This window comes from Thalassophryne amazonica, chromosome 11, assembly GCF_902500255.1.
Source record: "Thalassophryne amazonica chromosome 11, fThaAma1.1, whole genome shotgun sequence".
NCBI lineage: Eukaryota > Metazoa > Chordata > Actinopteri > Batrachoidiformes > Batrachoididae > Thalassophryne > Thalassophryne amazonica.
This window is the reverse complement of record NC_047113.1, coordinates 76949211-76974409: the sequence shown is the minus strand read 5'-3', so window position 1 is coordinate 76974409 and position 25199 is coordinate 76949211. Positions and strand designations below refer to the sequence as shown.

Below are 25199 nucleotides of genomic sequence, written 5' to 3'. Positions count from 1 at the left end.
GGATGGCAAGACCTTTGAATTACTGGAGTCCCAAGGAATTGATCAGCCTTGTTCAGTCCAACTGGCAGAAATCAAAGCCTTAACTATGGCTTGCCAGATAGCTAAAGATCAACGTGTTAATATCTACACAGACTCAGCCTACGCTTATGGCGTATGTCATGTACATGCGAACATTTGGAAACAAAGGGGATTCCTGAGAGCAGATGGCACCCCTGTCACTCATGGAGAAGCGATTTCCCAACTGTTACAAGCTCTCCAATTACCGTCTGAGGTAGCCATCATTAAATGTGCAGGTCATCAAAAGAATAATAACATCATAGCTCAAGGTAACAACCTAGCAGATGACGCAGCTCGCAAAGGAGCACAAGGAGAAAATATGTTTCCCCTGTTAACCATCCAAGATTGTGCCCCACTGGTTTCACTTGACGCACTGATAGTGGCTCAAAGTAGGGCCAGTGGAGAAGAAAAACGAATGTGGGTTAAACGAGGTGCTATTGAGACACGCAGTCAGGGGCCAGCGGACAAGCTGTGGCGCAGTAGTCATGGACATTTTGTGTTACCCACCAATTTATTACGACATGCAATCATTTGGGTCCACGGACCCGATCATTGTTCGCGAGTCCAAATTATGAACAAACTAAAAGCTGTCTGGTGGTCACCATATATGGCAGCTACAGTGGACCGTTTGTTGAATGAGTGTGAGGTATGTGCACAGTACAATGTCCGGAAATCATTCACAGCCCCTTTAGCCCACATTCCGGTCCCTGATGGGCCATTCAGACATCATATGATGGATTTCATAGACATGGGAACTGAAAACCGAGTTAAACGAATGAGATATGTTTTGGTAGTGATATGCAGATTCAGCCGATGGATTGAGGCAGTAGCCTCTGCAAATCAAGACCATAAAACGGTAGCCAAATTCTTGTGCCGAGACATCTTTCCAAGATTTGGCATTCCAGATACTATCTCATCTGACAACGGTAGGGCTTTTGTAGCCAAGGTTACACAAGAAACATTCAAACAATTGGGTATCAAACAGAAATTTGGGTGTGTTTATCACCCCCAATCAAATGGGGCGGTGGAACGGGCTAATGGCATTTTAAAGAACAAACTAGCAAAAATCATAGCAGACAGCAATGGCAAACTAACCTGGCTGGATACGTTGCCGCTTGCTTTATTGTCAATGCGCTCACAAACTAACCGACTAAACCATTTGACACCATTTGAAGCTCTTACAGGTCGGCCGATGCCTATTCCATACCTGAGAGGACCCTACGAAGGACCATCGCTGGAGCAGCTACAAGACAAATGGCATAATTATCTGAGACAGTTAAACCAAATACACAAAACTATCTTTTTGCAGGTCAAAGGTGCTACAGAAGACAGAGAAGCAGAGATTCCACTCGAAAATCAGAGCATCCAGCCTGGTGATCTGGTTTACGTCAAAGTGTTCAAAAAGAAGTGGGACAGGCCCCGCCGAGAAGGTCCTTTTAAAGTTATTCTTGCCTCACGTACAGCAGTCAAAGTAGACGGTAAGGACACTTGGTTTCATTTAAACCACTGCTGTAGGGTTGGTGGCCCAGCGCCCCTGCGGCCTCGGCAAGCTCATCTTGGCAGAGCCGCCGGGCCAAGGGGGGAAGCAGGAGAAGCCAGAGACCCTACAGCAGCACCGAGGGATGGCCACGCCTCCCTGCAGCCAGAAGAAGCACCGAGGGAAGGCCACGCCTCCCTGCAGCCAGGCGAACACCGGCCAAGGCGCTCACAGAGACTGATTGAACAAAGACGACGCACAGCTTCAGAGAGTAGTGGATCCCTGCCAGATAGAGCAGCGACAGACTCAGATGCAGACTCAGAAACAACTGGAGACGCAGGCCAACAGACAGACAGAAATACAGACCGACAGATAGACAGGCCACAGGAGACATCAGACTCGGACAGCAACTTAGTAGATTTACCGACAGAAGAACCACAGGAAGTACAACCCAGACAAAGCACAGATACACCACACATCCCTAGTGACAGCTCATCTAGTGACGGCTCACTCAGTAGCACATCTAGTAGCACATCTCAACAGTCATCAGAGCAATGGTTAAGGAATTATTCAAGGGATTGACAATACTACTGGTGGTCAGTATGGGAGAAAATAGACATCCAAAACATACAACGGACTGTGCCGTGGCCATGGCCGCAATAGCAGCTAAACAAGGCATTCTAAACACAGGAAAAACATATAATTTGGTATACATTAAATCAAAAGCCTACAAGAACATAGGAATACAGGGAAAGCTGGGGGATTACATATTAGGCGAAGCCATTAGCATCAAATGTGAAGAGGAGGGAACACTCAACATAGAGGTAATTTGTGATAAAGAGGATGCAGGGAAACCAAGCAAGACGTAACTGTTACAGTACATGAAGCCACAAAATGGGTAAAAATCAAACCAAGGAAAAAGAGGACAATTAGAAGCCTAGAAACAAGCAGTCACTTAGGGAGATGGGATCCCAGTACAGACCTAGCCCGCACACAAGGGTTGAAGACCAATTTATTTTACCAATGGTTGAAATTTTCGGCTAGGCAGATCAGTGAAAAGCCTTGCATAGCCTGTCACCGGAAAGGTGTGATACCTCAGGCTAAACCCCTACCTGATATCAACAACTGTTATAGGAGTCCCCAACATAACTCAGACCAAGCAGAATGCTATACACAATGTGTTATGAAAATGGCAGTAGGTGATGAAAAATATGCTGCCGACAGTAAACTTTGTCCAGTGCCTCTAAATACAGAAGGAACCGTTCCACCTATGATTAAAATAGAGAAAGGGATGATACACCCATTCTGTATAGCTAAAGGCTTAGTAGCACAATACATAACCGATTGGCAGGTAGGGACGACCCAGCCAAAACACCACATACAGTGTATGCAAAAGCAGCAAGAATACAAACCGGCCAAAACAGCATGGAACATTACCGTCTGTCACACCCTGCCAGCAGCAGGCATACAGTGTGAACAAATAGTACCGGCCACAGGGGGGTCTGTAATTGGACTGAATCTCACCCATGCTTCATGGGTATCTACTCCAAATTTAGCTAAGGGAACGGTACCCTTAGCTGACATCTTTTGGATATGCGGACAAAAAAGGAAACTCCTGTCATCGCTGTCCCCGAATTGGAAAGGCCTTTGTGCTCCTGTGATGCTCACAGGAGCAATAACAGTAATTGAAATGCCAACTTCAATACAACCCATGCCACAGAAACTTCGTAAGAAAAGAGGAATAATGACGTTTAAAACAGACTACAACATCACAGTAAGAAACGGGATACCAGAAGGGATACCCCGACAATTAGAAGCCATAGACAGTAGCAGAGTTAAAGCAGATGAAGATGCGGATAAATGGGGATGGGCATTGGCTCTGTTCGGGGTTACTCCAAAAATCCGTTCTAGGTTCCAGGAGGTGCAATGGATTAATTACTTGTGGTATAATCAGCAAAGATACCTGAACTGGACATTGGCAGCAGTAGGAGCCTTAACCGAACAGCTGCACGCCACCTCGCTAATGACAATGCAAAATAGATTAGCTATCGAGATGATGATGGCTGATGAACAAGGAGTTTGTATTATGATCAAAGCCACCGAATGTTGCACAGCTATTCCCATGCGTACAGGGGAAGACGGAAATTTGACAGAGCTCTTAATCACACTTGAAGAGATGCAACAGGAACTGTTAAGTAACTCCATAGGAGGGAGAAATGAAACTGACGATTCTGGATACATTGTAGGGAATGGAATGAATATTGGCCCACTATTTTCACTGTTTGGGACTCTAAGGAGAGGGTGGATATCATGGAAAGACTGGTTATACCAGATAGGTGTAGTCTTGGCACTAACAGGGGTGGCGGTCTTGCTGGTAATATGTTGTGGTATTCCCTTGATAAAATTTCTGGTCAATAAATTGATTTCATCCACAGTAGGACAGCTCCCACTGTTAGCCATCCGAGCCCTAGAAGAAAGCACAAACGAAACAGACAGAGAACCAGAATATATGGAAATGGATGAAATACCAATTATCCTCCCCGACAGCCCCCAGCTCCCTAATATTGTGGCGTATACCCCAGATAGGGAGGACTGGGACGGACCGTGCTTGGTGATATTGTAGACGAGGAAGAAGACATGCACGCACATTTACATTCACACACATGCACCCACAAAAATGAGGGATAGGATAGACAATATCTGAAAGAATGACATGGAGCTGTAATAATGAACGTATATGTATATTACTAGGACACAGGAGTATGGCTGAGAGACCAGACTCCCCTGATCAGGGACCTATGCCTGATCTGCCTCTATCAAGTCTGATTGGACTCTCAGAACTGTTGGAGAAGAGGATATACAGGAGGGATGGTCGAGACATGATTGTTCGCCACAGCCGCCATCCATCCAGCAGCTAAACCAGTTGGCAACAGAAGGATCTTCATCGTTCCAGCACCTGGCGATGACGGCTTCACAGAATCTGCCTGCAGCAAGAGTCGGGACTCCACCATCACCTGAAGGACCCTTTGGACTCAGGAACACACCCCTTCCGCAGATGCCATGGAGACAGTCACATGTGCCAGTGGCAACGATACCCTCCAGGGGAGGCAGCCAAGGTCGGCCATATGCAGCAACTGCCCCGAGTGCATCCTAGACCCAATTCACTGCTAGGACCTGTCCCCAGCTTTCCACCCCCAAGGCAGGAGAGATATTCCGATCAGCCCAGTACCTCTGGAGGAGGATCAGCAGGGGTGGACCTTAGTCGAACTCACCCACCAGGACAGAGGGGAGCTTTGTACAGGCTGCTAAATGCCCAGAGTGTCCCAACCACTTGCCTGTGCGACATCAACAATACTCCCCCCACACACGAAATGCCTTCCCCCTTGTACTTCCTGTCCCCTGGACTGCACAACCTTAATCTGGTCATGGTCACCCCACTGGACATGGCAATCTTGGTTCGAGAGCTTCGTCTTCCACAAGAGTCTGTTCCAAAAACCTTGGAGCAGCTCCTGCCCCTCACAAATCACATTCCCCATGAGCTATTTGAGGAAATCATGCCACAACTGAGTCAGACAGCTGCATACCTGTTAAGGATACACCGTGACAATGCCAACATCTCTTGTGCTCAGGAGGGCCTCCATACTCAACTGTGTGGTCTTCAGTCTAGTATGGACATGCTAGCCAGCATGATGGAGCATATGGAAAGGGAACAGCTAGGGCTGGCCACCACCACCCTGAATGTGGGCAAGAATTCTCTGGGGGCCCTGTACAACCTGGCCAAGCAGCACAAGGAGCTGGAAAGATCCATCAGAGAACTGCACGACTGTCTGAAAGCCAGAATTCCTGATCCTTCCCCCACTACCCCTGAAAGGCCAACCTCCCCATATTCCCCAACTTCTCCCAAAACTTCAGACGCTGAGTAAATGCTGAGGAGCGCGGACTGACGTAATGGCACTGAACACGGACTATGATCTTGGTTCTTGAGTTTGAATTACGGACTGGTTTCAGAAATCTGAGTGTAAATAAAAAAACAAAGAAGGATATATGTTAGTAACGAAGGTCGGGTAAATGTCTGTCCTTACCATCATCTGCGTAACACAGATAAAGCTAAATGCATACACATAGATATCACATTGCAAAGTTATAAAAAGGGGACCCTTACACGGCGTGTTTGGAGATTTAGTAGTAAAGATGCACCATAGGGACCCCTTTTTCTTAAATTATAGCATGCCTCAAGAGACATGCATCGCCTAAATTTGGCGTCTGGCCAAAAAGGGCATTAGAAAACAAGCTGAAAAAGAAGAAAAACAAAGTGGAGAATGTTGAGAAATGGCCTATAATGAAAACCATTATATGATTGACTAAGGCAAATGACTTAAGGACGGACATGAAGGGAAACCATTTATTGTGTTTATCATTTAACTAGATATAGCTGCGCAACCTTAGAATAGTTTCTTGATTGGTTGACTAAATAGTGGTAATGTAGGGGTTATTTGATGCATTTAAGTAATAAATGTGTGACTCTCTAACAAAATAATATGTAGAACCAAGTATAATGGGTTGGAGCCTCTGGTTGAGTGAGACAATAGATGCCAGAAAATGATTGGTTGCACTGATGTCAATGTAAAGCCTTTACTTTGCCATGATTAAGAGGTTGCTGTAACTTGTTTTATGTGGCCATTTTAAGTGCCTTGAATTACACCAAAACTCAATGTTTGAATGTCACCTTGCGTTGATATAATCCAGCTAATTGATCACCTTGTGCCTTAGTATGTAGGTTCACCTGCACTTACACTTAAATATATTTACCGAGTGAAGTATCACTTATATTCATATCCGCACCAGAGTTATCAGTAATTCGAGTGATGTGTTTTTCTTTTTTATTGCAATGCACAAATGCAGATGTCTTGTCAGTAAACAACCCAAGAGTATAGTTGATGTAATGGGACTCTTTCGAGTCCCAGAGGAGGGACTGTAGAAGAATTTTTAGGTCCATATTTGAACTGTGATGAACTATCAAGTGTCCTGATCCGAACTGTATGTCCTCTGGTTGAACTAGCAGGTGTTCAACCCAAAACAAAGGGCTCTATTAGTCATTCAGTCTGTCAGGGGCTTTCCAAGGCCTTTTAGGTGCTTTCCCGCAGGCCACGTGCAGGGGCCTCAGGCCAGCTGCACCTGTGGCTGAGGCCACGTGCGGGGGGGGGCCTCAGGCCAGCTGCACCTGTGGCTGAAGGTCTTTTAAAAAAATCAGTTGTAAATCCTTCACGTTTTAATGGGAGCGTTTGTCACATTGAAATAATGGCCTAACACCTGCTTAGGGTTCACTAGAGGACGCTTCCAATAGAAAACCATGTCTTGGGAATGAAATAAATAAAAAAGTCGAAGGAGGAGCGATGCCCGCGGGTCTCCAATAAATAGATGAGCGCGGTTGTCATATTCAGTCTCTCTAGAGGACTCAGTTTGTCTAAGCTCTGTGTCGAAGGCTTAAATAAACTTAAAAACTCTGTGCATTTTATCTTGCTTAAGGCTGAATTATTCTAAAGTGTTGTGTCCTTTTCTAGCATATCACTTGCAATTAGTTTGTGTTATCTAAAAGACGACATCCTGAGAAGACTAAAGACGAGCCACGACAACACACACACACATGCTCGTGCATGAACACAAACGTGATTGTGCACGTGTGCATGTTCTCGTGCATGCGCATGTACGCACGCCCACACGTGCGTGGGCGCAGATGTGGCTGGACTGAGGAACTACACAGTCTTTTTTTTAAGGAAGTCTGAAGTCAGTGCATAGCATCACTGGACTACACGTCACAATTTGGACTTTAGCAGCAGTGCAACACCAAAATATAAGTCTCTTTTCTGTTGTTTATAAATTAATAAAATATCAAATAACAAGGATCTATTTTAGCTGTTATATAAAACAAATAATGAATGTTTTTACATTCTTTCAATGGAACAAATATTTAATTCGGTGAAAAGTGGAACATACCATTCAACTCAGCTTTGCCTCGTTGAATGGTATGTTCCAGCTTTCACCTCATGAAATATTCGTACCATTGAACTCATAAACATTCATTATTTGTATATTATAACTATATATTAACTATACATATTCAGCCCAACATTACTGACAGTCCGTCTCTAGTGATTGGGCACTTTCCTTCAAAAATAAATGTGAACAATGGTATTACCTGGTTGCAGGTAATACCATTGTTCACATTTGGTGACGGACCTCTCTTTCAAACTATAGGCTGGTTTCACTGTTACTACACTTTTGATAGGGGCGGAGACTTGGAACGGTGTTTACATAAGAAGTTGTATAATTTCATGGCTGCACACCAAAAGTCTGTGTGGACAGCGCTTTGGTTTGATTCACACAAGTGTTTGCTTCATGACAATGTAGCAGAGCTTCTAATGGGGAATAAGCCCAGTGTCAGGACTGGTGGTGGATTGACACAGGAATCGGTAGGAGACCAATGCAGACTCTCAGGCATGGTTGGTTCTGATGAATAAAGGGCTTTATTGTGTAACCAGGCAGTAGATTCGGTACACAGGTAGTCAGACAAACAGGCAGAGGTATCAGACATGGTGCAGGCTGAGTCGTAGTCCAGAAACTGGCAAAGTTCATACAAGCGGCGTCGAGGAGTAATACAGGCAAAAAACAGAGGCAGATTCAAAAACAGGCCGAGTTCAGGGTAACGGCGAGGCGGAGGTAGGAGTACACAAGCAAGGTCAAAAAATACGCAAGAGCAAACAGGACGAGAATGAGAGGCGAGAGAGTGAACAAAATCAACAATCGGGTAGTGAGCTGTGGAACTGTGAGGGCTTAAATAAGGAGCAAACTAATCAAGGTGATGTGAAGTAAGTGTGTGGAAGGTTCTGTAAAGGAGTTGTGGCCTTCTGACACACAGAAGAGGGAAGAAAGGCAAGAGAGTGTGGGAGGGAAAAACAAAGCAGTGCAAAGCAAGACAAGTAAGTGACAGAAAAACTAACTGAATAACGTGACATGTTCCAGACAAACAATAATGCGTGGGCAAAACAAAAGGGGGAGAATGAAGAAATACTGTAACTAGTCAGAAGAGGGGAAAGAACAAAAGATCTAATAATAAACCAAACTAGGACAGAGCTGAAACTGGTTGAGACATAAAAGAGAATACAAACAATGATGATGACAAAACAAACTACTGGTATAACAGAAAATAAACAAACCTGGTGGCTACAGAATTATGCAATAAATAAAACAAGATAACTGAAGAACAGAAAATGCAATACACAACAAAAGGAAGAAGAGCAACACCAAAGATAAATAAAAAAAAAAAAACTGTGATTAAGTATTATACAATATATGTGATAAACAGAACTAAACTAAGACTAAAGTAACTTAAAGGACCCAGAGTGAAAGAATACAATAACCGGCTACAAAATAGACGATAACAAAAGAATGAACCTGTGATGAAAGTGCAAAGCAAAGAAAAGCAATAAACAGAACCATATGAAAACTACAACCCCAATTCCAACGTTGAGCCGTTGTGTGAAATGTAAATAAAACAGAATACAATGATTTGCAAATCCTCTTCAACCTATATTCAACTGAATGCACCACAAAGACAAGATATTTAATGTTCAAACTGATAAACTTTATTGTTTTTGTGCAAAGATTTGCTCATTTTGAAATGGATGCCTGCAACACCTTTCAAAAAAGCTGGGACAGTGGCAACAAAAGCCTGGGAAAGTTAATGAATGCTCAAAGAATACCTGTTTGGAACATTCCACAGGTGAGCAGGTTAATTGGAAACAGGTGAGTGTCATGATTGGGTATAAAAGGAGCATCCTCAAAAGTCTCAGCCGTTCACAAGCAAAGATGGGGTGAAGATAACCACTTTGTGAACAACTGCATGAAAAAATAGTCCAACAGTTTAAGAACAATGTTTCTCAATGTTCAATTGTAAGGAATTTAGGGATTCCATCATCTACAGTACAATAATATAATCAGAAGATTCAGAGAATCTGGAGAAGTTTCTACATGTAAGCGGAAAGGCCGAAAACCAACATTGAATGCCCGTGACCTTCGATCCTTCAGGCGGCACTGCATTAAAACCAACATCAGTGTGTAAAGGATCTTACCGCGTGGGCTCAAGAACACTTCAGAAAACCATTGTTAGTTAACACAGTTCATTGCTACATCTACAAGTGTAAGTTAAAACTCTACCATGCAAAGCGAAAGCCATACATCAACAACATCCAAAAATGCCGCCGCCTTCTCTGGGCCCGAGTTCATTTGAAATGGACAGACGCGAAGTGGAAAAGTGTGCTGTGGTCTGATGAGTCCACATTTCAAATTGTTTTTGGAAATCATGGACGTTGTGTCCTCCAGACAAAAGAGGAAACGACCATCCAGACTGTTACCAGCGCTAAGCACAAAAGCCAGCATCTGTGATGGTATGAGGGTGTATTAGTGCCCTACAAAGCTACCTACAAAGCTTCAACAATTGGTGTCCTCAGTTCCCAAATGCTTATTGAGTGCTGTAAGAAGGAAAGGTGATGTACCACAGTGGTAAACATACCACTGTCCCAGCTTTTTTGAAACGTGTATCATTTTGAACATTAAATATCTTGTCTTTGTGGTGTATTCAATTGAATATAGGTTGAAGAGGATTTGCAAATCATTGTATTCTTTTTTTTGTTTTTTGTTTTTTACATTTTACACAATGTCCCAACTTCATTGGAATTGGGATTGTAGAACCAGTTGCAAAAACAAGTAACCAACAACTATAACTCAAACATTTCCTCTCCACCACTCAAGGCCAGAGGGTGATCAATGTGTAGGAAGATGGAAAGTCCACTGAGACATTTTGTCATTTTGGTTTATATAAACACAGATCAATTTGATGATATGACAGATTTGCAATGATTCACCTTTTGGGTTTGTGAGGAATTTTGGCTCAGTTTTTTGGTTTCTGACTGTCGGTTCTGGATTTAATGGACGTGTCTGAGTTCAGTGTTAGCTTACTAAAGAAGATGACTAACTTACCACACATTTGGGTGCTCAGGTTTCGGAGGGCCAGAGAGAAGCTAAACCACAGTGGCAGCTGAACCCAGACCAGCAGGCTGGCTTTGAAGGGATGACAGTTATCTCTAATGTAGAGCTGAGATACGATGCGACGCAGGTTCTTCTGAAAATGGAAGCTGAACACAAATCATTTGCTTCCAAAAAAGGCTGTTTCAAATAACTGTTTAGAATTTCAGAATCTGCAGCTGAAGCAGAGATTAACGCTGCGTTTACACATAGGCAGGACGCGTTACCAATGTCATATCTGTGTCATTCTTGGCACATTTCTGACATTCTTAATGTGATTTAACGCATCTGAATAGGTTTCTTAATAGTGCGTGTTGGTGCGTGATATTCGTGATTTTCGTGGAGCATGTTTTTGGCTGTCAATGTCATGCCCCGCCCAGTTCCAGCCTTCAGCCCTTATTTTTCCTCTTTATTTAGTTCTGTTCCTTTTGCCCCAGCCTTGTTTTATTAATTGCCTTCTTCATCATGTGTTTATTCTATGTTCTATTTTTGCTTTGGCACATTCTTCTGTTACTTTTATTCTTCAGCCATGTTCCAGTTCCGTTCTAGTTTTGTTCTATCAGTCTGTGTTTTCATGGTTTATCATTTGGTTATTGTTTGCCTATTGTTTTTGCTGTTCTCATTTCTATTATGTAGTACTGTTATGCCAGGTTTTGTTATCACTTAGTTTCTGTTTTTCTTATAGTTTTGTCTGTCTGTTCCACTTGGTTTTGTCACAATGTGTTATTTCCCATGATTCTGTTTATCATGTTCTGGTATGCTTTTCAGTCCTGATCAAGTTTAGATTTGTGCTCATGTTTTCTTTGTATGATCTTTAGTTGTCATGTCCAGTTTCATTGTTATCACAGTCTCTTTCTGATCACTCATGTCCCACACCTGCACTTTGTCATCACTGTTGGCCACGCCCCATTCATCTGTCATTTACTTGCCCATTTGTCACCGCCTTTCTGCATCTCTTTTGCCTAGTTGTCACCTGACCATGCCCCCTTCCAGGCCCTTCCTCCTCCACGTGCACCTCATTATCTTATTAACACCTGTTCTTATTTAAACTGCTTCAGTTCACTTCCTCCCTGCTCGTTTGTTGATTCATTCACTCACCAGCACTTTGTTTCAGTCTTGTTTTGCCAAGCTGTGTTTTTTGACTCTGCTCTGTGTACCGGATCCTGCCTTTTGCCTCAGCCCTGACAACTCTGTTTGCTCGTGTACTGACCCTGCTTGTTTTTGACCACGTCCTCTGTCTTGTCCCTGCCCGGTACTTTTGCTCCGCGGACTGCCTTCCTGTTACTGAACCCAGGTCTGAATTAAACCATCCTTTACGCATACGTCCTGTGGTGAGCCTGCATTTGTGTCCAGCCTCTGTCTGTGTCTCGCCTCCGCTCAGTCCTGTCAGTCAAAAAATGTTTCACGAATGTCACGCACTACCCCCATTTCCCCTCATGTCATGGAGACCGCAATTGAGCGTGTTGATCTGTCTTGATTAGTGGTGATCCTTAACAGAGCACGACAGCGTTCTTCTTTGACGTGCGCACAATTAAACCCTGCTGCACTGCATTCAGTTTCATTGCTGCAGCATGCTGAAGAAGGACAGTGACGCCAAGTCGGCTAAACGATTTGTTCCAATGCTCCTCAGCGCGCTCCTGCAGGTATTCCACCTGCTGCTGCACCTGATGTTTGGGAAAACGAGCAAGACGAGAGCCGCGTGGAGCCACACATCTGGCTCTCTCCATCTCCTTCTCCTCTCTGCACCACTCCACGGCACAGAGCCCAACTAAGCATGCAGTCACAAAGTTCTTCTGCTGTGCATTTTGAGGAGCAAACTGGAGCGATCTGAATTGTTCAGCAGCTGATGGATGAATAAGGGTGTGTGTGTGGAGACAATTCACCTCATTCACAACATGACAGAACGTAACAATGCGCTGTTCCATGCTATTGAGGACACTTGATGCCTCTGCCTCAAATCATCACATTTGTGATCAGCAGCCAAGAATGTATACTTCGTGGCATTCGTGACTTGCCGTCGTTATGTGTAAACGCAGCATAACACTTCTGTTTCTTACCTGCTCTCTTTCTGTGTCCATCCTTGCTCTTGCCCTCGGACTGAAACCTCATAATGAAGACGCTTGGCCAACTCTGAAATCTCAACCTGCAGTGCCTCCACCTGTGAAGAACAAGAGTGTGAGAGATGTAAGCAACAGGAGTGGAGAACATTCTCACTGTCCAAACATTCCTCAAGAATTGTGAGTGTCGTGTTTTTGGGTGGACAGAACCCAGCCATAGGTTTTTAACCCAAACTCAGACGGATGAAATATGGCCTCACATTGCCTTTCTCTTGATGTCTGACAAAATACACGAGTGTAGCTGCACGTGACGCACCAGAGCTGTCTGTCAACCAATCACACCCCTCACCAGGGTGTGTCTACTGTGCTTGTGCAGGACCTCTGACATCCTCATTTAAAGGCACATAATAAATGCTGAGGAACAGATTTTAGAGAACTCACCTAACTGTGATATTCTGGTTGACAATAACAGCAATTCAACAAAAACTGTGAGGGAGATAAAAAAAATGAATGATGAAGTTGAACTGAAAATTATGTTTGAGACATTCTGAGATTTATTTAAACAGTCTGAGAGGAAGAGGGCAGGATGAAGGAAGGAAACCTGATGGTTTGTCTGGATGTTAGAAACATTGCAGCTCTCAGATGATAAACAAGAAACCGTAACGTGAATGTTTGTGTCTGACAGTATTTGGTCCACTGTCAATTTTGTAAGTTTTCCCACCTACAAAGGATGTAGAGGTCTGTAATTTTTATCATAGGTACACTTCAACTGTGAGAGACAGAATTTAAAACAAAAAAAAAAAAAAAAAAAAAAACTGAAAATCACACTGTATGATTTTTAAATAATTTGTATTTTATTGCATGAAATAAGTATTTAATCACCTACTAACCAGCAAGAATTCTGTCTCTCACAGACCTGTTAGTTTGTCTTTAAGAAGCCCTCTTATTCTGCACACTTTACCTGTATTAATTGCACCTGTTTGAACTCGTTACCTGTATAAAAGACACCAGTGCACACAATCAATCACACTTCAACCTGTCCACCAAGACCAAAGAGCTGTCTGAGGACACCAGGGACAAAACTGTAGACCTGCACAAGGTTGGGATGGACTACAGGACAACAGGCAAGCAGCTTGGTCAGAAGGCAACAACTGCTGGTGTAATTATTAGAAAATGGAAGAAAAACAAGATGACTGTCAGGCTTCCTCAGTCTGGGGCTCCATGCAAGATCTTACCTCGTGGGGTAAGGATGACTCTGAGAAAGTCCAGAACTACACGGGAGGACCTGGTCACTGACCTGAAGAGAGCTGGGACCACACTCACAAAGATTGCATTAATAACACACGATGCCTTCATGGTTAAAATCCTGCAGGGCAGCAAGGTCCCCCTACTCACACCAGCACATGTCCAAGCCTGTTTGAAGTTCACCAGTGACCATCTGGATGATCCAAAGGAGGCATGGGAGAAGGTCATGTGGTCAGATGAGACCAAAATAGAGCTTTTTGGTATCAACTCCACTTGCCGTGTTTGGAGGATGAGAACACTGTCCCAACCATGAAGTATGGGGGTGGAAACATCATGCTCTGGGGGGTGCTTTTCTGCAAAGGGGACAGGATGACGGCACCGTACTGAAGGGAGGATGGATGGGGTCATGTATCGGGAGATTTTAGCTAATAACCTCCTTCCCTCAGTAAGCGCATTGAAGATGGGTCATGGCTGGGTCTTCAGCATGACAATGACCCCAAACACACAGCCAGGGCTACTACATAAGATAGATAGATAAATACTTTATTGATCCCCGAAAGAGAAATTTAGCTGTCCAGCAGCAACACATCCACACACACACATACAACACATAAAAAAACACATTAAAAAATACATACAGAGTTAAATAAAAAGTTACTAGCGATGGTAAGCAAATAAAGTGCACATGATCAGACCGAGCTGTTATAAAGTTTTCTAGCAGAGGGGACAAAAGAGCTCTTATATCGTTCCGTTCTGCAGCACAGGGAAAGCAGCCTGTTGCTGCGGTTGCTCCTCTGAGCAGACAGACTGTTATGTAAAGGATGCCTGGTGTTACACAGGATGCCCTGCATTAGAGTCCGCAAATCCGCATCCTCCTCTCCACCACAGCTCACACAGAGTCTGCCCTCCTCCCCATCACTGACTCCACACTTCCTGATCAGCTTATCCAGCTACAACTAAGGAGGGGCTCCGTAAGAAGCATTTCAAGGTCCTGGAGTGGCCGAGCCAGTCGCCAGACCTGAACTCAATAGAAAATCTTTGGAGGGAGCTGAAACTCCAAACCTGAAAGATCTGGAGAAGATCTGTATGGAGGAGTGGACCAAAAGCCCTGCTGCAGTGTGTAAACTTGGTCAAGAACTACGGGAAACATCTGACCTCTGGAACTCAGGGTTCTCACCAGGATTTTTCACAGCATGGGGGAACTTAGTGGGGCATACAACAAGCAACACGCACTGCAAGCGCAAGTATTGTAGTAGTATTGCATCCCCCTGTGAAAATTTTGAAATTTATAACCCTTTGAAACACTATTTCCTACATTTTGAGGACCACTTTGTGTTGCTAACCAGGATATTAAATAACATGTGACATGTCCTTTAAAAAAGAAGGAAAAATCTAAAACAGAAATGCTGGTTAAATCACAGAATAGTGGTTGTCAGTGGTTGTTTGATCATTGGACTTCACAGCAACATTTTCCAGTGCATGTCATGACCAAGCTGTAAACTTCAATGTTGTCAAATGAAGCCCTACTGAAAGTACAGAAAGTTGTAGTTCCTTGCCTGCCCACTTGAGGCTGGCTCTAAAGCAAAGCACGTTCCCATTGGACTACATATTAAAATGTCCAAATTTAGAGCAGAAATAAACATATTTACAGACTGGCACAAAAAATAAAACAGTTTTGGCCTCTTTAGATAGTTTTCTCCTCCATGATGAATGTATGGTGTAGAATGTTTTTTCTAACTTCTTAGTTTAAGTTGTTTTAAACCACAAAGTGTAATTTTGAGTGACAGTGGCTGAGCAGAGTCTCTCCGGCTCTCATGGCATTGCAGCTCAGTGTCTGTTTGATACAGCTCCTAGGTGTTATTTGTCTATTTGTTGGAATAATCTGTCTTGTTCTGGTGAAACGGCCTAACTGATCATATCTGCGATATTCACACTGAGTCTTATTGAACGTTGGATGCAAAATGGTGTTAGCACTTTTAACAGCTACTGATATGGTGGAGCAGTATGTGTCATGGCTAATTTTCTACTTTGCTAACTTCATATAATACTAATAATATATGATAATACTACTAATAAAGTCATATCTCCTTATACAAATAATCACAGTAATAATAATAACTTTATGTTGTGTGCCATGATGCATACTGTCCTTCTGCTTATCACGCTACACGGACAGAACACAGTTTTACTTGTATACATACCGTTTAATACAACATGTGCACTTGCCGCAGATAACGGTCAGAATGTAACATCTTTCAACCATAAACACATAATTCACTGATCCACACTGAGGGGAAACGACCTGTGCATCTGGGGGCGGGGCTGGAGTGCGGGGTGTAGAGAAGAGCAGAGTGTGTGTGTGATCAGCTTGCATGCTGATGTAGACATTAACTGTTGAGTGAAGGTACAGTAGTGTTCAGAATAATAGTAGTGCTATGTGACTAAAAAGATTAATCCAGGTTTTGAGTATATTTTGTATTGTTACATGACCAAGCATTCATGATATGCACACTGTTAAGGCTATGAAATTGGGCTATTAGTAAAAAAAAAACAAACAAAAAAAAGTACAAAAAGGGGTGTTCACAATAATAGTAGCATCTGCTGTTGATGCTACAAACTCAAAACTATTATGTTCAAACTGCTTTTTTAGCAATCCTGTGAATCACTAAACTAGTATTTAGTTATACGAGGGCTGTCAATAAAGTATAGGTCCTTTTTATTTTTTTCAAAAACTATATGGATTTCATTCATATGTTTTTACGTCAGACATGCTTGAACCCTCGTGCGCATGCGTGAGTTTTTCCACGCCTGTCGGTGACGTCATTCGCCTGTGAGCACTCCTTGTGGGAGGAGTCGTCCAGCCCCTCGTCGGAATTCCTTTGTCTGAAAAGTTGCTGAGAGACTGGCGCTTTGTTTGATCAAAATTTTTTCTAAACCTGTGAGACACATCGAAGTGGACACGGTTCGAAAAATTAAGCTGGTTTTCAGTGAAAATTTTAACGGCTGATGAGAGATTTTGAGGTGATACTGTCGCTTTAAGGACTTCCCACGGTGCGAGACGTCGCGCAGCGCTCTTAGGTGCCGTCGTCAGCCTGTTTCAAGCTGAAAACCTCCACATTTCAGGCTTTATTGATCCAGGACGTCGTGAGAGAACAGAGATGTTTCAGAAGAAGTCGGTTTCAGCATTTTATCTGGATAGTCAACTGTTAAAGGAGATTTTTTTAATGAAAGACGTGCGGACGGGTCCGCGCGTCGGGACGCAGCCGGCGTGGTGCGGCGGCACAGGGAAAACACCTCCGTGTTGATAACCATTTGTAAAATCCAGGCGGCTTTTGATGGCTTTCAATGGAGTGAGTATATGAGAAATTGTTTAACAGCAGGACATGTTCCAACTTGTCCTTAAGGCTTCCAACAGAGGTGTTTTTCCTGTGGCGGAGCATCACGGCGGCTGCGAGCCGACGCTGCAATCCGTCCGCACGTCTTTCATTAAAAAAAATCTCCTTTAACAGTGGAATATCCGGATAAAATGCTGAAACCGACTTCTTCTGAAACTTCTCTGTTCTCTCACGACGTCCTGGGTCAATAGAGCCTGAAATGTGGAGGTTTTCAGCTTGAAACAGGGCGACGATGGCGCCTGAGAGCGCTGCACGACGTCTCGCACCGTGGGAAGTCCTTAAAGCGACAGTATCATCTCAAAATCTCTCATCAACCGTTTAAATTTTCACTGAAAACCAGCTTAATTTTTCGAACCATGTCCACTTCGATGTGTCTCACAGGTTTAGAAAAAATTTTGATCAAACAAAGCGCCAGTCTCTCAGCAACTTCTCAGACAAAGGAATTCCGACGAGGGGCTGGACGACTCCTCCCACAAGGAGTGCTCACAGGCGAATGACGTCACCGACAGGCATGGAAAAACTCACGCATGCGCACGAGGGTTCAAGCATGTCTGACGTAAAAACATATGAATGAAATCCATATAGTTTTTGAAAAAAATAAAAAGGACCTATACTTTACTGACAGACCTCGTATAACCAGTTTTTTATGATCTCTTCACATCTGCGAGGCATTAATTTTGTTGGTTTGGAACCAAGATTTTGCTCGTTTACTAGTGTGCTTGGGGTCATTGTCTTGTTGAAACACCCATTTCAAGAGCATGTCCCCTTCAGCATAAGGCAACATGACCTCTTCAAGTATTTTATCATATCCAAACGGATCCATGATACCTGGTATGCAATATATAGGCCCAACACCATAGTAGGAGAAACATGCCCATATCATGATGCTTGCACCACCATGCTTCACTGTGAACTGTGGCTTGAATTCAGAGTTTGGGGGTTGTCTCACAAACTGTCTGCGGCCCTTGGACCCAAAAAGAACAATTTTACTCTCATCAGTCCACAAAATATTCCTCCATTTCTCTTCAGGCCAGTTGATGTGTTCTTTGGCAAATTGTAACCTCTTCTGCACGTCTTTTATTTAACAGAGGGACTTTGAGGGGGATTCTTGCAAATAAATTAGCTTCACACAGGCGTCTTCTAACTGTCACAGCACTTACAGGTAACTCCATACTGTCTTTGATCATCCTGGAGCCGATCAATGGGTGAGCCTTTGCTGTTCTCATTATTCTTCTATCCATTTTGATGGTTGTTTTCCGTTTTCTTCCACACGTCTCTGTTTTTTTTTGTCCATTTTAAAGCATTGGAGATCATTGTAGATGAACAGCCTATAATTTTTTGCACCTGCGTATAAGTTTTCCCCTCTCCAATCAACTTTTTAATCAAACTATGCTGTTCTTCTGAACAATGTCTTGAACGTCCCATTTTCCTCAGGCTTTCAAAGAGAAAAGCATGTTCAACAGGTGCTGGCTTCATCCTTAAATAGGGGACACCTGATTCACACCTGTTTGTTCCACAAAACTGACGAACTCACTGACTGAATGCCACACTACTATTATTGTGAACACCTCCTTTTCTACTTTTTTTTTTTTACTAATAGCCCAATTTCATAGCCTTAAGAGTGTGCATATCATGAATGCTTGGTCTTGTTGGATTTATGAGAATCTACTGAATCTACTGGTACCTTGTTTCCCATGTAACAATAAGAAATATACTCAAAACCTGGATTAATCTTTTTAGTCACATAGCACTACTATTATTCTGAACACTACTGTATCTATACAATACAACATAGAAAACTGAAGTCCGTGTCCTGTCAGTTTCTGACAACATGAGAAAAACACCTAACAAACACTTGTGCCGAAACCCGTGAATCGACGTGGGCTTTGAGCGTGATCCACAGCGGTTTTACCGGATCTGATGGCTGATGGCTGGTTCTGGACTCTTGTGGCCACAATTAAAAAGGCGAGCAAGAAAGCCTTTTCCTAAATTTCTGCCGGGCTCAGGTTCATAAAATTGGAGTCCAGAGTTTGATGGAGGCACTCTTGATGTTCTGGTGTGTAAATTAACAGACTGATGTTGATAAGGTTTTCCTGATAGCACCTTCACAGAAGAGGAAGTTTCTACTGTCATTGTTTTTGTGCTGTTGACGGCGCATGTCTACGTCATCAGCAGGTTGTGTTAAGTTGTGATAATAAAGTTTGAGTAAATAATGAGAAAATAGTGTTTTTGTGAATGTAACAGTCAGCGTACCATTTGGGCTGTTGATGAAGTCTGTTGACGTCGTCAGACAGCCGGCGAGCTGTGGGCCTGGTAAACAGAGCATGAGACGATACCAGGGCGCTCCCAGGAATAACACAGAAGTATGGAATAATAGAGGCATAAGGGAATAAGAGTTATAGGAATAAAGGAATAAGTAAATACCTGGCCGGGGGGATTGCCACTGTGCATGAGATGTGCAACCCCTTAAATAAGAGATGCAGAGATACGGGGAATAGAGACGTTTTTGAAGTTCAAAACCTGGCTGGCATCACACCAGGGCTGGGATCCACGGATGGTACATGCTTTGGCTGTAGTTACCTGAAGTACCTGGGTCGACCTGGTACTCATGTAAAAGTCGTGCTTCTGCTATAAGTCCAGTGAAACTGTGTAATTTATCTGTTTTGTTATGTGAATGAGACGCCGTGTGGGTGACAGCATTTTGAAGCAGCAAGTGGTTGAAGCAGCCTGACGGTGCCAGCTGTATCTGTTTTGACACACATGTTCACAGACATGTTTAATTGTGGTTTATGCACTGAGGCTGAAATGACTGAGTGAATTCTTCATGTATTTAAACTGTGTTGTATTCAATCTGTTACAGTGTGAACAGGAACAGAGAACAGAGGGAAAAGGAAAAATAGAAAAAACAGAAAGAGAGGAGAAAAAGAAGCAGAACAACAAACTACTGTATTCATAAAAAGGGGTTTTTTAATAGGCTGCGTATGGACAGCGGATTTCTCGTGGGAACGAAGATGGTGTTTACAGTAACTGTTTCCCACCAAATTCAAGGTCGTTTGCGCATGGCTAGTCGTAACTTTGAAAGATAAACACATAACAATGTAGACATACAATAAAAGGAGACCGCAGCCTCGTTTGAACCCTCCGTGATATCGCAGGATTTGACCACTTACGGGGATCTCCATTTAACATATAGTAACGGATAAACAATGTACTGTCTTGTTTTCCGCTGCAATCACCGAAGCAACCGTGAAAAGTCTTTTTTTCTTTGGTTCCCAGTGGAGAAGAAAAGACAAAGCGAGTGGGAAACGTTGTGTCGGTGTTAGTCTACACAGCTAACCAGAGCAGCTCTGTTCTCTCGCCTGCAAAATTCACAAAATTTTGATTCACAAAAACCGAGTGCTGGTTGGGTTATGTCAGAAATAGCTCACACAGTAACTGAGACGGCCCTGTCTGCTGAAAAGGACTCTATCATCCATGGCCTTATTCAATGGGCAACTACAGCACAGGCAGATGGTCTCTTTGGAAGATGGAATGAGCCATTTCCTCCTACAGCAAGGTTACTTGAATATCACAAACAAACACAACAAAAAGCCGCTAATGCCGCTGCAGATTAAACTAATTTCTTGAGCAGACACAAATACCAAAAGACTCTAATACAGAGAGACGTTCACCAAAAATGGACTGGGAGAGTGATAAGAGCCTGGAATTACATTGTAGCCAGGAACCATATTACTGCCATACCATCACATAACAATAATGGACCTGATAAGATAAAAAGAAAAAAAACACCACCCACCAATCATATTATCAGCAGGATCAAAAACCTACAGCGGGTCAAACACTATATCCCAGCCTCGAAGAGAATGACACACCACAATGCCTGCCCCCAATTACAACACGGGCTCTTGAAGTATGCAATCATTCTGGAGGAAAAAAGACAGAGCAGGCAAACACAAATGCCTCTGATGAAAATAGCTGGTGTGGTGGACACAGAGATCCCAGATGGAGATTTGGTAGCAGAGCTGCAGGAAAATATGGAAGAAATGTAGTAACAGTTGACTACGATGATAATATGCCATTACAGGATGTGAGTCGGGCATTGTGGAGAACAATGAGATGTTTATACCCGCCCAATGTGATGTGAAGGGTTTCGGTGTGTCTACCAGTTGAGGCATCCATTCTTCTGCTTACGTGGCTCGGCCAGCGTCTGTAGACGCGCGGCATGGGGCCGGAGTGGGCGTGGTCTGCGGTGCCGTTGGCAGCAGCTGAGGTTCTGATGCGGGTGAATCGGGAAGTGTTATTGCGGCATCAGAGAGGGTGATGTGAAGAGGCAGAGGTGAGCCAAACTCATGAAGATCAGATTCATACAAAATGTCCATAGGATCTTCAAGATAAGATGGGAGTTGACCTTGCCTAAAGAGTGTTTTAATGTTCACTAATTCCGGATATGCTGCCACTATTTCAGGCTCAGCATGCAATAATTGGTCTAATGCCTCGAAAACCTGCTGTCTGTGCCCCTGATCTGGATGATGCAAAAATTCTAAATATAAGTCCTGAATCCTGAAAAACTGTGGCTGTGGCCTGGAGTGCCTGTGCTTCCACCTCTGATGATGTGTCATCATTGATGTCCTCCCACTCGGAGTCGCTGTCAGAGAGGAGGGGGCGGGCCAGCAGGTGAAGTTCGGGCTGCCTGAGCCAGGCTGGGAGTCTCCCCACAACAAACAAGTCATCCAGCTTTGCTAACTCAGGAAAAAATTGATAAAGACAACAATTAGCTTCAATAAGGTCCCATGCTCAGTCTAGATACCCGAACTTCTTCTTTGGTGTGAAGCAGGAGTGAAAACAACTGAAGAAGAAGTAGAGTTTTAAAAAAAAAGTCCTTAATGGCGGCTAGATCTGCCGCTATGGCATCAGGAAGTGAGCTCGCTGCATCCATGTTTGTCCAGATTGTTCTATCAGCCATGGTACAAACTGTATGAACACAACTGCAAACTCACACGACTGAAAGAGTTCAAAAGAGGTTTACTAGGTACAACACGCAGGTGGTCAGTGCACATGTGGTCCAGCAGTGTCGCAGAGGGAGCAGACAGACGAGAGGCTGAGGTGTAGTCGATCAACAGGCACAGGTCAAAATACACAGTGTTTGGGCTATCAGAGGCAGGACTAACTCGAGGACAAAAACAGGCAAGGTCAAAATACCGACAAACAAAACAGGACAAAACTAAGCATGGGATGGAGGCTAGAAAGTGACATGAAATCAACAATCTGGCGAGGAACTGTGAGACTGTGAGGGTTTGAATACCAGTGGAAAAATCAGGGTGAGAAATGAGGAGCGGGTGTGCAGAAGGTGCTGAAAGGTGGTGTGGCCAGGGAAAACAAAGGTAAGTGCAAGAGAGTGCAGTGAGGCAAAAGCAGTGAACTGGGGCAAGATAACTAAGTGGCTGAAAAACCAATGGTGCAAAGAAACTTAAGTAGGTAAATGGACTGCATTTATATAGAACTTTTCCATCTGCATCAGCAGGCGCATTTAACTTCCTTTGCCGATTTTTCAAATTAAAACCTTTTTCTTCTTGAACTCCAAATTCATCTTGTGAACATTTTTCTTATAAAGTCAACGAGTTTGTATCAAGTTTTTGTGATTTGATCCGGCTTCCAAAGACGACGACGAAATACAAATTTTTGTTTTGGCGAAAAGAAAATAAAGACACTCAAGCCTTTATTCTGACGATCCCAGATGGCAAGCGCTAAAGAGATAAAAACATCCAGGTCAGCTGAGCTGCTAAAGCGATAGAGCTGCCGCCACAAGTCACAGTGATCACAACTGAAAGTGCCCCTGGTAACCCATGAAACTGGGCGAGGTGACCGGCAGAGTCTCTTTGCCAAGGTACCGGAAACAGCTGTGCCGACGGACGGTTCATCGACTGGAAACGAAATGGCTCCCAGCATCTGACCTCATGGAGACCAGCTGCACAGCGCATCCAAGTAAGACCGGGGTGTGGTGTCAGAGATAAACAGAGTGGCTTTATTAAATTCTATTCCCTGTCACTAACCATATCTCACATTAATAAATACCAAAGTAAATCCCCTGCTGATTAGAATGGAATTCATTCTTAAACTCCCGCAACTAAAACAAATTACATAAACGTCATATAATAATTGCTCATTGAATGTCATCATCATCAAATTGCTTACTGTGATATGTCCTATTATGTTTCTGTGTAGTCTCTCAGTTGTCCAGGTGGTTTCCATAGTAGAGAAGCTTGAATCTTCGGCTGGACTGGGTTGCTTAAAGCGAAACGTCCTCGCGTCAAGCAACCCAGTCCAGTCGAAGATTCAAGCTTCTCTACTATGTCCTGTTATTTAACTCCTGACTGAGTTAAATAAATGTTTTAAACGTATGAACTTGTCTGTGGTTTGTATGGTTTCACAGAGGAATTAGACCCGACCTGCAGAACTTACGACTGGATGATTAAAGACAGATTTAATATTTCCTATCGACTGACCCTAAAATCACTGATATTATAACCTTGTTATAATATCATTTAGTCATAGGTGGTGCCCCCATTATTCGAGGTAAAATTATCCACAAGTGATAATTTCAAAATATCCTAAAACACATATTTCCGCTACACGACAGCGTCTAACAAATTTCACCCAAGATGGTTTCATCCGATTCACGAACAATTAGCTGCCACGTCCCTCATGGCATACCAAAATCGATTGGCACTGGACGCCGTATTGGCTGAAAGGGGTGGGGTCTGTGTCTTGTTCATGTTGCATTTTCATCCCCAATAAAACTGCCCCGGGTGGTAGTCTGACCAAAGGTCTACAGGGACTCCAAGCCCTGTCTAATGAAATGAGGGAGCATGCAGGTATTCAAAATCTTTGGGAGAATTGGATGGCCAGTGGTTTGAACAATGGGGTGGATTGATAGGAAGTTTGGTGCTTCCCCTTGCCATTGTATTTAATGTCGTTATTACTTGTGGTTGCTGCTGCATTCCATGTGCAAGAGCTCTGTGTGTTAGGCTTACTGATATTGCTATTGCTGAACGACATTCCCTTAAACCTCCCCCGTACCAGAAGATCGAAACTGAATCTTTGCTTGAGGTTTCAGATGTTGGATAACGGACCCGAATGGACCACATGCTGGAGAGATGGGCGATCCAGGCAACAGCACCGCTTTCCACCTGATATAGTGAGAATACGGTCAACGGTCAGGTCTACATTTCCTGATCTCACCTTGTTGCTAAGGGTAATACATGTTCACGCTGTTTGCAGGGACAGCCGAGATTGTTTTTGTTGTTTCAGTTTTTATGTGTAGGTAGGATATTTTCATTCCTTTTCACCGTGTTATTACACATGCTGATAGGATTATCATATGTCATGCTTTGCAATAAGCGGAGTAAAATCCTGCAAAAATTCTTCACATGCTGCATTGCTTACCTAAGGAGAGCCTGGTTTCAGTGGTTTGAGTTGAGTTCGAATGGGGCGTTGAGTCCTGCTTGGGGGGACAGCAGGCACCACAAGAAGGCCCACACAGGCTCATGTCCTCTGGTGTTTTTGTTGTTTTTGATAGTTAGATTGGTTTTTGAGTGTTTGTATTTTTTGTTTTGTTTTTTTGTTTTAGGTTACATGACTTAAGGTCATGTCAACTGGAGGAGTTGTTGGTGCACTATGTCTCATGGCTAATTTACTATTTTGCTAACTTCATATTATACTAATAATAATATATAGTAATACTACTAACAGCATCATATCTCCTTATACATATAATCACAGTAATAATAATAACTTTATGTTGTATGCCATGATACATACTGTCCTTCTGGTTATCACACTACAATTTCAATTTATTTTCATTTATATAGCACCAAATCACAACAAAGT

General features: G+C 43.3%; 1 protein-coding gene across 4 annotated transcripts in view; it reads right to left on the bottom strand.

Annotated features, from left to right (window-relative positions):
* LOC117520881 (cytochrome c oxidase assembly protein COX18, mitochondrial) overlaps positions 1-25199 on the bottom strand; it is a 111145-nt gene that overhangs the window by 35714 nt on the left and 50232 nt on the right. For 2 of the 4 annotated variants that reach the window (XM_034182217.1, XM_034182218.1), the window contains 2 exons: positions 12673-12773; positions 10571-10725 (listed from right to left, as the gene is read on the bottom strand). In XM_034182217.1, the coding sequence (XP_034038108.1) occupies positions 10571-10725; positions 12673-12773 (256 nt within the window). The remainder of the gene's footprint in view (positions 1-10570; positions 10726-12672; positions 12774-25199) is intronic. The other 2 variants (XM_034182220.1, XM_034182219.1) reach the window with 1 other exon arrangement.